Source organism: Nuphar pumila, chromosome 17, assembly GCF_984573655.1.
Source record: "Nuphar pumila chromosome 17, dmNupPumi1.hap1.1, whole genome shotgun sequence".
NCBI lineage: Eukaryota > Viridiplantae > Streptophyta > Magnoliopsida > Nymphaeales > Nymphaeaceae > Nuphar > Nuphar pumila.
Genome location: NC_143265.1, coordinates 23419528 through 23431875, shown reverse-complemented (window position 1 = coordinate 23431875; position 12348 = coordinate 23419528). Strand labels below are relative to the sequence as shown.

The 12348-nt window shown below is 36.8% G+C and overlaps 1 protein-coding gene across 1 annotated transcript; it reads left to right on the top strand.

Moving 5' to 3' along the window:
• Window positions 1–631: 631 nt before the first annotated feature.
• Window positions 632–11736, top strand: LOC149811800 (nucleoporin protein Ndc1-Nup protein). The gene is made up of 4 exons (XM_089993255.1): window positions 632–1151; window positions 7311–7535; window positions 7669–8052; window positions 11035–11736. The coding sequence occupies exons 1-4, from the start codon at window positions 645–647 to the stop codon at window positions 11524–11526; spliced, it is 1608 nt and encodes a 535-aa protein (XP_089849381.1). The 5' UTR covers window positions 632–644; the 3' UTR covers window positions 11527–11736.
• Window positions 11737–12348: the final 612 nt, after the last annotated feature.

Genomic DNA, 12348 nt, shown 5'->3' with positions numbered 1-12348 from the left:
TATACAAATTATACTGTCCAATTCAAATATGGTTATAATTCCTATCAATTTGAATCCAGATCTGATTCCAGGTCCAGCTAACTTACATCTGACCTGAGTCATTGGATTTGGTATTGATCTGAGCCATCTGAATGTTATGTTGAAAGACCTAGATCCAAACCAAATGCAAACAGTGGGATTTGGTTTTGAACGGAGTCCCATGTCCCACTATTAGGTTGGGTTTGGTTTACCTATATACAAACCAAATATAACATGTTGGATTTGGTTTTGAACGGAGTCCCATATCCCACTATTATGTTTGATTTGGTTTACCTAGATACAAACCAAATATAACATGTTAGATTTGGTTTTTATCCCAGCCCCATGTGCAACTATTACTGTTAGGATTTTATTTTGATCCGAGTCCCATGCTGGCCATTATGTTGGACTTGGTTTACCTAGACCTCGACCAAAAATACTCTCTTTCTCATTCTCTCTCTCTCTCTATATATATATTTGAAAATAGCTCGATTCTCCTGAAGCGACTGTTCTCTCTCTCTCTCTCTGCCCCTTGTATCCTTTGCCGAGCCACAGCAAGAGAAGAAGAAGAAGAAGAAGAAGAAGAAGAAGAAGAAGAAGAAGAAGAAGAAGAAGAAGAAGAAGAGATGGAGTCGGAGATGGTGAGAAGCCGATGGCTCCGTTGTTTCTTATGGCACACCTTCCTCTCTACACTCCTCTGGACCTCCTTCAACTCCACCCTCCTTCCCCTGCTCTCAATCCCCTCCCATCCCACCACCTTCCTTCTTCCCCACCTCCTCCTCGCCTTCTCCCTCTTCTTCCTTGCCCTCTCAGCCCTCGCCTCCCCCGACCTCCAACCCTCCGCCTCCCTCCCGGACCTGTCCCTCTCCCTCGCCCGCCTTCTCCTCAACGCCATAGTCGGCGCCCCGCCGGGCTTCCCGACCGCCACCTCTCGCCGGAGGGCGGAGGCCTTCCTCCGCCGGGCGGCTTTCGTCATCGTCTCGTCCCTCTCCGCCGGGTTGGCTCTGGCGTCCACCCGTGCAGGCGATTGGAGGTGGATGGATTTAGGGCTGAGAGGGGTTTTGGTTGGAGTAGTATACGGAGTGAACTACGTCTACAGGAAGAGGCTTGTGTTGCACTTTCCGATCATTCAGGTCGGTGTTCTTCCTTTTTATTTTATTTTCATCCTAAAATTTTCTTCGAAATTTTTGGATGTTCATCTTTTCAGTTTAACCATTCTTACTCATTTGGGTTTCTGTCTATTTCTTGCTTTGGCTTTAAATGGGTGATGAAAAACTGTGAGTTTGTGACTACCATTTTGACGTAAAAGCTGAAATTCCTTACAGCGCTACTTCTAGTACTGCCTTTCAACTGCTACTGCTGCTGCTACTGCTACTGCTACTGCTACTACTACTACTTGAACTTTTCTCCCTTTTGGCTTATGGTGGATGAAGAGACTCCATGAATTTCACTGAATCATGTTGCACTGAAAACAGGATCCTATATTTTTGGCTAGGCCAAGGTAAAACCTTCCATCACTGACCACACTTTTGTAGGCGCTAGTTGGTACACTCATCTTAAACCTTAATGACAAGGAATTATTGGAAAAAGTGGTAGGTCGGGCTACTAAAAATAGTCTATAAATTTTACTAAATTAAAATACTATAATGAATATTATTATTCGAGTATGATATGTCCACATATTATTACAATTAAGTGTAGAACTTAATGAAATCTTCAGTTTGACTTATGAGAAACAATTGCATCATTTTTCTTTATGAGAAATAATCATACTTATGAAAGAATTTATACACTTTTATACATGATCTATATGACGTCAATTTAAATATGCAAGTGATCAAATCAATATTCTAAATTGATATATGAGGTCATCTATAATCAATTAAAACATTTAGGCAAATCTAAGTGAATATAATTTTAAATTAAAAAATAACAATTTCAAATAAGCTATACTTGTAATTAAAAAGAAAACGTATAATTATCATAAAAAATCACTAAGTTAAATCATTGAGTGATCAACATGATTATAATTAATATTGCAAATAAGGTCAAGTAGAAAATCGAATATGACAAAATACAGACCGTCTAATTGCCATGCAATTTTGGACTTGAAAGAGAGGAATTTGGTTGCAGAAAGACAAAATTTAGAAAATTAAATAAGCTTTCCAACGCATAAAAAATCATGAAATTTCGATATACGATTGCAAAGTTATGGCTTCTTCAACTGACTATGTTAAGTGCTATCCGATTTTGGGTTTTGATCGTATAAGATCCAAACACAAGTTTTAATAGATAATATCATAAATTGATAACAACATCAAAAGAGAGAGAGAGTACTTTTCACTAGTCAAAGTTTTATGAACCATGTTGCTTTAAAAAGAAAGAAAAAAATAGGGCACAAGGCTATATCAACTTACTTTAACCTGAACCACCATAAAAAAAGAACCAGGCTCATGCTTTTATGTCTAGCCTAGGTTTAGGAGCACACCAAATGGGGTGGACCTGGGCTTGTCTCTTGGCTGCATGGCACAAGGCTATTGGAAGGATTTCAATTGCTCCTCCCTAGGTTGAGACCATCTATATATAAAATATGGAGAATTCAGTCTTCTATTAAGAATACAAGTCTCAGTTGATGCCAACCTCCAACCACACTTTCTTAATTGACAAAGTCATCCCTTATTAGATAATATCCTCAATTACAATACAACAACAACAACGCCTTCATCCCAAACAATTGGGGTCGGCGATTCTCAATTACAATAGGATTCTAGAAAGTTGTAAATGTTTTGGGGATACGAAAAGAACAATTTAACAAACACAATAATTATAAACATGTCCCCAAAACAATATTTGCAAAGAACTTATTTGGAAAAACATATTTTTGAACAATATATACATATTTATTAATATATTAACTTGAACCATGGTGAAAGACATACTAGAGGTCTGACCTTAATATAATGTGCTCAAGCTAGTCACTGTTATGAGCATTAGTAAAGTTTTTTTTTACCCAGCACATAGACATATGACACTAATATAGCACATATTGATTATCTAAGACCAGAGTTCGCGTTGTCAATCCTATCTCGAAGGCTACTAATGAATGTGGTTATCAACCATTGCCTCTCAATAGGACTACTTGCTCCTCCACATATCAAATTGCCTAACTAGAAGATAGATAATGTCAAGTCTACTGCAAGCATGTATGTTGCATACTTCACGGTTTTCTGCTGGGTTCTTGGGTGATTTCTCCTTACTGGCACTATGAGTCGTTACAATCATAGTTGCATGCAATACCCACCTAAAGGCCCCATCTTCAGAAGACCCTATTGCAAAAGAAACAAAAAAGACACATTGCACCACTCCAACTCACTCATGATTTACCCTTAACTTGATACGTGAGACATCAAAGGCAATGTATCCAAAATTTTAAGGCTATGGTTTTTTTCCCGTGTCCAAATTGACAAAACTTATATAAGAGTCCAAATGAGCTCATCATGCAGCCAAAGTTGGCAAAACCAAAATAATATCTTACCTAAGTCATAGTTGCATGCGTTGAACACATATTCACGTGAATATATATATATATATATATATATATATATATATATATATATATATATATATATATATATATATATATATATATATATATATATATATATATATATATATGTGTGTGTGTGTGTGTGTGTGTGTGTGTGTGTGTGTGTTTTAGAATGTATTTTAGGAAATGTTGTACATTTTTTTGTCTTTTTTTTCTGTTTAATTTTCTTTATTTTATGTTTTATATTTTACCCCTTTTATAAGGGGTATTTATGTCATAATGGACTAGCCGTTAGGCTAGGTTTAACTGCTAGCCAGTTAGCCATTGGGACTAGCCCAACAACTAGCTCTCTCCACTTTGTATATATATAAGGGTTAAACCCCTTGCTCAGTTATGCTTCTATTGAGCATTATTCTTTAATATAAAAAATATATTTTTATATTAAGTGTTAAGACTATTTAGTGGCTTGTGTGTGCTCTTGAGTGTTTGTTCTAGCCCTTAGTGGCTTATGCGTTTTATCCCATAGTGGATTTGTGTGTGCACTTCTTTTTCATTACATGGTATCAGAGCCAATAGGCTCTTGATTCTATTGGTGGACCTTCGTGGTGACTGAGCTTCTTGGAGAACATGCCGAAACTTCAAATCTTCGCCAACTCTCTCTTGCTCCATCAACTCTCTCTCTCTTTTGCTCATTATGGAGAAAGAATCTGTGTTCTTCATGCCCATAAAATTGAATAGATCCAACTACAGTACTCGAGCTTCTACTATAGGGAATCATATATTATCCAAAGGCCTCATCAAGTACATTGAGAGTGATTGTATGGAGCGTCAACTTTTATTCACAAAGATTGTGGATGGGAACTTGAAGTTCATTGACGATGACAAAAATGCCATTGTTACTCTTGAGTTTGAAAGAAAACACATGGAGTGGCGGATGGACAATGCAAAAATCCTTGCATGGATTGCTAGCTCTGGATTGCCAGATGAAATGGTTGTGGATACTCCCGAAGTCATCAATAATAAAATAAGGATCAATAATAAAACTATTTTAGAAGATCCCACACTTTACAGACAACTGATTGGATCTCTTACATACTTGTCTATTACTCGATCGAACATAGCACATGTTGTACATAGCTCCAACCAGTTTCAGCTTCCACCCACTTTAGTTCACATGAGTGCAGTTATGCCGATCATTCGATACATCAAAGAGAATTTAAATAAAGGATAATTCATTTCATCCTCTTCTTATTTAAATATAATTGCTTATACTGATTCGGATTGGGGAGACAATATTAATGATCATATTTTTACTACAGGTTATTGTATTTTTCTTGGCGACTCACTCATTTCTTGGAGGTGCATGAGACAACAAAAGGTGTTGCTCTCTTCTACCTAAGCTGAGTGTTGAGCAATGGCAACCACCATCTCAGAGATTGTTTGGCTAAGAAGTCTATTGAAGAATATGGACATTATCATCTTTACTCCATCGAAGATATGTTGCGATAACAAGATTATCATATACATCGCAAGCAATCACACCTTCTACGAGTGTACAATGCACATAAAGATGGATTGACACTATGTTCATGAAGAGTTTCTCAGAGGCACTATTGAGCTTCCCTATGTGACATCAGAATGCCAATTTGCGGTCTTCTTCACTAAAGCATTATCGATGCCTCGCTTCTCCTTTCTACTTAGCAAACTCTTGGTGATCTTACCGAGGGTGTTATATTTATAAATATATATATATATATATATATATATATATATATATATATATATATATATATTGAAATGTATTTTAGAAAACATTGTGCATTTTTTGTCTTTTTTATTCTGTTTAATTTTTTTTTCTGTTTTGTATTTTATGCCTTTTACAAGGGGTATTTATGACATAATGGAGGCAACCAGTTTCAGACAAGGCCTAACGGCTAGCTCTCTCCACTTTGTATATATATATAGGGGTTAAACCCCTTGCTCAATTATGCTTCTCTTAGGCATTATTGTTTAATAAAAAATATATTTTCTATATTAAGTGTTAAGCCCATTTAGTGCTCGTGTGTGCTCTTGTGTTTGTTCTAGCCCTTGGTGGCTTATGTGCTTTATCCCATAGTGGATTTGTGTGTGCACTTCTTTTTCATTACTACATGCAATACCAAAACAACAGTTCATGAACAAAATAAAGGTCATATTTGAATATCCATGGATTTCGTCAAAAAATATGTAAGGCCATATAAAATATCCAACAGAAATGTCCCGCATGAGTTTTAAACTGTGATCGTGCCTCAAGCTAGGAGAGCGAAGCCCTTTTGTGCCAGGATCCTATATTTGTTGTAACCTATTATCGTTGTAATAGTAGTAGCACTCATGGTCGTACTTAGGCTATTACAGCTTCCACTAGTGCTACTGCTAATTACTGAAAATTTGAAGCAAGATGGCTACCATCTGTGAGGCCAAGGTAGCAGCCTCAGGGAAATGGCAACTTTTTGGAGAAAAAAGGAATATGAAAAATATGATGATATGTACAGAAGAAAAAGCATGATAATTATGACATAAAATAAATGGAAGAAACAAAGATAATCTACTCCACAAAAGCAAGATAATTATGACATAAATTAAATGAAAAACAATGATAGTTATTCCCAAGTTTGATAACATGTACATCAGTTTCTAGACAACGATTATTGCATGTAAAATGAGATCCATGAGAAAAATTGAGCTACTTGTGTTTTACTTCTTCCAGCTAAATCAAGTGGGTGGAATGCGTTCACGTTAATTGGAAGGTGATTGAGTTGGACTGAACTCAAAGGTTTTCTTCTTGATGGTAGAGTTATTAGATATGTGATATATCTATAGAATCATTCTTGTATATAAGGGCCTTTTGAAAGTTCTTTTTTGCTGCAGAAAATAAGCTTCTTTCGTCTTGATTTTCTGCTCTAGCCTTTGAGAAAGATTTATTTACAAATTACAGATTGAATTTATTTGCTTTAATCAATGTTGTCATATGGAGTCCAATTCTGTTCCTCTTATGATACTTTTTATTAGTCAGTGATGGCTTCCAGAGGTGTTTATTTTTTAAAGAAATGGAAGCCTCCAACAAGATCCACCACAATGCCAAAGTGTACACACTAAAAGCCACAAATGGGCTTACTCACAAAACCCACACAAGGGGCAAGAACAAGAGGCTAAAAATAATCAGTATTTTATTAATGACCTTTATGCAAGAAGTATGCATAATGTGGGGGCTTTGCCCCATATTTATACACAAAGGAGGACTCCATAGAGTCCGTGGAGTCCCAATGGCTCAAAATAGAGCCCTTGGGACCTCAACAACTCTTATGTTTGGCTAGTCAACACGTGTTGACTAGTTCCATTACAAATAAAAAGGTAAAAATCTAACCCTAGTTCCTATTTCTAGTTAACAAAAGAAAAGGAAATAAAAGAAAAATAAAGAAAGAGAAAAATATATATTTATACAAATATAAATATATAATATATATATATATGTACAATTTTAACATATTTTCTGCAGGTGTCTTTGAGCTGGATTGTTACTCGTACAAATGTGTGTCATGTGCTTTCTGGTATTGAAAAAGTGTTCAGTTTTAAGCAAGGTTAAACATATCATGTGCTTGTGAGCTCATTTATTTTTCCATTACCTGTTGACATTTTATATGGTTTTATTTGTTACTCCTGATGGGCCTTACTTTTTTCTAATGGTTGTTGGATGCTGTCTTTGCAGCGTCCCCTTTTCTTTAGTTTCAAGATGGGAATTCCCGCAGCCTTCAAGCATGCTGTGAAGCTGTCATCCTTTGCAGTGTTGTTTTCAACATTTTTTATGGTGCTTCTTCCTAATCCTGTAGAAAGGAAGAAGCCTGTGGAGCAGTTCATTGTTCAGCATGTTACTCTGTGCCTTAGCACTTGTGTTCTTTTCTTTTGCTGGGAGCTAACACATCATTTGTTGCAGGTTGGTTATGTGTAATTTTTATTAGTCTTAAGTTTCATGTTTATAATACACTTGTGGAATAGTCTAATGCTATTATGTCATTTTCTCTGGAAATATTAGCTGGTTTCATCTTATTATTTTAGTTTTTCTCTAGGTGCTGTACACAAGGAGGTTCTCCTTTGCACCACCACAGGGTTCAGCTGCGGCGGAAACAAATCCAAGTGATCTTCTGCTTGAGGCTTTAGAGCAAAGCACTCCAAGGTCTCTTTTGCAGTATCTTGCGTATCTAGACCTGTATATGGTTTGTGAGAGCAATGTTGATTCTTGGCGCCGAGCAGCTTTCTTTGAAGAGACTGGTGAGACTTACAAACGAGTGGTAACAGTCTGCTTGAGACCTTTGGAACAGCTCACAGCTAGGTTGAGTGAAGGTTTGGATGGTCATTTAGTAGGCAGTCAGGATGTATTGTCCCGACAGATGTCCTCGCCAGTTGATGTTCACATGGACTTGAGCGTCGATGAAGCATTTGGTGACTTCCAAGTATGGTTCTTTTGCATGCATGCATGTGTCTCTGCCTATACACCATAAATTTGGTAGCAATGAAATGTTTTTTTCTACCAGATCTGTCCATATGGATAGATATTATCATGGTTTATTTAATACCAATTATGTTTTGCATCAATGGTGTTCTCATTAATATCCCTTTCACAAATACATGCTGGTACAGTATGTTCCATCATTTTCGTGCTTCTTTAAGAAACCAATCGCACATTTAAATGGGTTGTTAGGAAACATATTCCATGCTAAATGAACCATGGCAGATCCAAATATATTTGAGAGTGCCATGATAGATCTCGCTCATCTCTAACAGAATCTTTCATTTGATTTTCCATAGCTGAAAATCATGACATGAGTTATGGCTACTTCTGAAGGTAAGGGCTCAGCTTTGATGTTTTGATCATAAGTTCCTCACTAAACTGGCATCGTACTCTTACACAACAATAATTGGCCTAGCACAGTGCTGGTTTTTATTATGGTTATTGCATGAATAACTTTTATTACTGGGTTTAGGCTGCAAATTAGTGTCTCATTAATGTTATAATAACCTTTAGCTTGTTTCATAACTTCAATGCTGTAGCTTAAAATGAACAAATTGTTGCAATAGCTAGTGCTCCAATGGGTCAAATATCAGCCCCCTTTTTGGTGTACCTTAGTCAATCCCAGGATTCTATTGTCAGGTAAGGAATTTGGGTTTAGGGTCATACCATATAAGGTGTGAAAACTTTTCCTTGTAATTTTAACACTGTTTGAACTTTGAACCAGATGCTTAAAAAAATACTAAAAAGATGTAAAAGAAAGCTCGGATTGTTCATGTCATGCTTAGTCACAGATTGAACCTGATCTAGGCCTTAATTTGGACCGATCCTAATGCAACCTGAATTCTAAGCGAATTACCAGATAGACCTAGGACTAATCCTAATGCAACCTGAATTTTAATTGAATTACCAGAAACATTCCTACATTCAAGTAGATGTATTCAGCTCACACAGGTGCCCAACAACATCTGTCTCATTGACAGCCCTTTCTTTGATAAGTCTGTTGATTATATGCATCTTATGTCTAACATATGTTTCCTTGACATTATTGATCTTAAACTTATTTTTTGAAAATATGTACAAAAAGATGGAAGTAATATGTCTTTAGAACATACATCTTTTCATGCATCGTTTTAGCACTATGTTTTGTTGTAATATTCCAGCAAACTGGCATATATCAAGTTCTGGGCGAAGGATGTTTCCTTTTGTTACCTAGGTAATCTTGCTGGGAGTATTCTTGTTCTCTCTCTAGCTTTATATGATGGACTAATGTTGCTTGTAAAACTAGGAAAAGAGTAGATAATGAAAATAAACATAGGTTTAGGAAGTTGTTGATGGTTAAAAGTTCATATTTTAGTATTATTTGTATTGAGGTTGAATTGCCAAAAAAAAAATAGAGTTGAGTGCGGAGATTTATGAGGCAGGAAGCTCTCAAGCACGGTTCTAAGGGAAGGAATTGGCCTACCTGTTCTTGCTGGAGAGAAGAGACCATTCGACATGGAGACTCTGAAATTGTGAAGGCTTGGCTTGAACAAGCTGCCAAGTAGTGGAAACAAGCAATAGCGCTTAGTCCAAGTAATTATATTGAAGCACATAATTTTTTGGAGATCACAGGGAAGTTTGAATAAGACACTTTCTTTTTTAACAAAATTCACTCAAAATTTTTGTTGGATCCGTCAATTAGGTTGTTTCCCTGGGTGAAGTCAATAGAAGAATTTCATTATATCCCTTGTAAGATCGTCCTGTTTCAGCTGGTACCTTGTAGAGGTAGATGATATATGAATGTGGCACATAATCTGCTCCTTTTTTTAGTGATTGTTAACTAATCAAAAAGATGTCAAATCAATACTGGGAGGGTGAGTTGATATAGATACAAATGAAGCATCTTTCAGACTCTTAGATGAAGGGGGTGTTAGGAGATGGTCACTTGATTTGATTTTGTTAGAGAAGGCTACTTGATTTGATTTTATTGCAGTAGTGTGATATGTAGCACTTAAAAGTCGCTAGGGAACTGAACCATTCTTGGATCTGCATATTCTAGCAGGCGTTTGTGACCACCTACTCCACTTATCTCAAACAAATATTTCTCTCAACTCTTTTATTTATAGATGTTCTTAAGAGATACGTTCTATGGCAAATTGTGTCACTGCTGGCTTGTGCAAAGTTCCACATTAGTGTATGTTTTCATTATATGCAACATTTGCCTATGGTTATCTATGAAATAACTCTTTCCCTTTCTAAATACATTGCTCATCTTATGTCCTCCAACATCAAATCTATATAACGAGCTGCAAAAAAGTCCAGTGTATGTTTTCATTATATGCAACATTTGCCTATGATTATCTATGAAATAACTCTTTCCCTTTCTAAATACATTGCTCATCTTATGTCCTCCAACATCAAATCTATATAATGAGCTGCATAAAAGTCCAGTGCAATTATTTTCTTCCTTTCATCAACATTTTTTCAACTGGTCAAATAATTGGAGGCTTTGTTTGTAACAAGTACAACATTTTCCTCTCCTACAACAAAGAAGGAAGGCAATTAGGCATTTCCAAATGGTTGTTATGGTTGGGTTTGTTTCTAGTTCATATTGTCAATGGCAAGTTGGCAACAACATTGAGGTTGGACCCTGTGAACCCAAGCTTGTCTATTCCATGTAAAAGAAGGCGTAGTTATTGCTCATGTCTATCATGCTGTAGTTATGGTTGGTAATGTTCCTTTTGCAATGTAGAAGTTGCATATTTCCCTGATCGCTCTGGGCTCTTGAATGTTGCCTGCATACGTAAGCTAATTACATGTACCATTTTCACTATGTTTTTGTTTACTTGTTCTCTTCACCATGTTTTGTGTACCTCTTTTCCCTTTTGCATTTTCCTTTTGTCCTATTTAGTGAGTGTGATTGTGCTTGTGAAACATGATGCAGCTGTGTGCCTGGTGTGCAAGGGCAGTTGCAGCATTAACAACAAACTCACACAAGGAAGACAGATATGGAGTTGCTCAACTCACGGGCTGCAATGCTGGAGTGCTAACAACATTGTTGTCATGCCTTATCTCTGTAGAGGTATGCCTTGGTAAAAAGACCAGTCCACATGCCACACAGTTGATGGGCCCTGCTACTATTAAGTGGGCAACGCTTACTGGCAGTGCAGTTGATGTAACGGTAAGAAGATATGGTGCAATAAATGTACTGGGTAAGAAGAAAGGTGATGCTCTGCACAGCAAGGCTTATGCCATGGCTGATGTGCTTAGGACTTCGATCTATTCGATTGTTTCAGTTTTCCATGATGAGATGCAGGCAAGCATGAAGGCAGGAAATTTAGAGAAGGATTGGATAAGCATGAACAAACCACTGTTTGGAACTCGTGAAGTCCTCATACACAAACTGAGCCTTTTTGTAGATTTCCGAGCCACTTGAGTTTCTCCTTTTATTCAAATTTTTGCTTTTGCCTCCAGAGAAATGTTTCAGTTCTTTGGCTTTGGTGGGTTGAAGATGGGGAAACAGCTAGGTACTAGAGAACTGATGGATCCCCAATGCAATTGTTATTGTGCTTGCGTGTTATCTTTTTGTTACCTGAGAAAATTATTCGTCTAATTGTAATCAATGAAGTATGTATTTCATTTTGATGTTTTTTTCCTCATTTTATTTTGATCTTAAAAGATGCTTAGTGTGATGGGAAAGTCAGTGCGGCATAGTTTGCGTTGTAGTTCAAGTGTATTTGTACTCTGCTTAAAATATGAAAGATTGCAGTTAGTCTTGTGTTAAACATGGACCATTCGTCATTTTCAATTGAAAGAATTAAAATTGGAGCTTAGAGGCTGGGTTGCCCTTGCCCACTCTTAACTCAGCCAAATCAAGACTTGATGCTTAGTCTCTAACCTTGAACTTGAAAAATGCCGTGCATTGGCCCAAGTTGACGCTGATGATGTCTTTTCTTGCTGTTTTTATTCTTGTATCTCATATATTTTCGATCTTGATTCACTTACAAGTTCAAAAGCTATGATATCGACTGTTATGATATGATGCAAACAATAAGCAATGATGAGATGATTTTGGATGTGTTTGCTTGCCAATTGCCATTTTTGAAGAGATAGGAAAGGATCGGGTGCAATATATGATTGCACAAAAAACGTGCCACGACCCCTTAATAGCATGACGCGTGGCTGGGGCATAACGGACGGTTACAGACGCCATTTTGGTGCTTGAACTTTGGTTTATAAGCTCGTCCGTCAATTCTGA

Bases quoted from the DNA above. Each gene is read 5' to 3' on its own strand.
- LOC149811800 (XM_089993255.1), top strand. From the start codon at position 645: ATGGAGTCGGAGATGGTGAGAAGCCGATGGCTCCGTTGTTTCTTATGG. The intron at 1,152-7,310 runs GTCGGTGTTCTT...CTGTCTTTGCAG, and splicing joins TGCACTTTCCGATCATTCAG to CGTCCCCTTTTCTTTAGTTT. The intron at 8,053-11,034 runs GTATGGTTCTTT...AACATGATGCAG, and splicing joins AAGCATTTGGTGACTTCCAA to CTGTGTGCCTGGTGTGCAAG.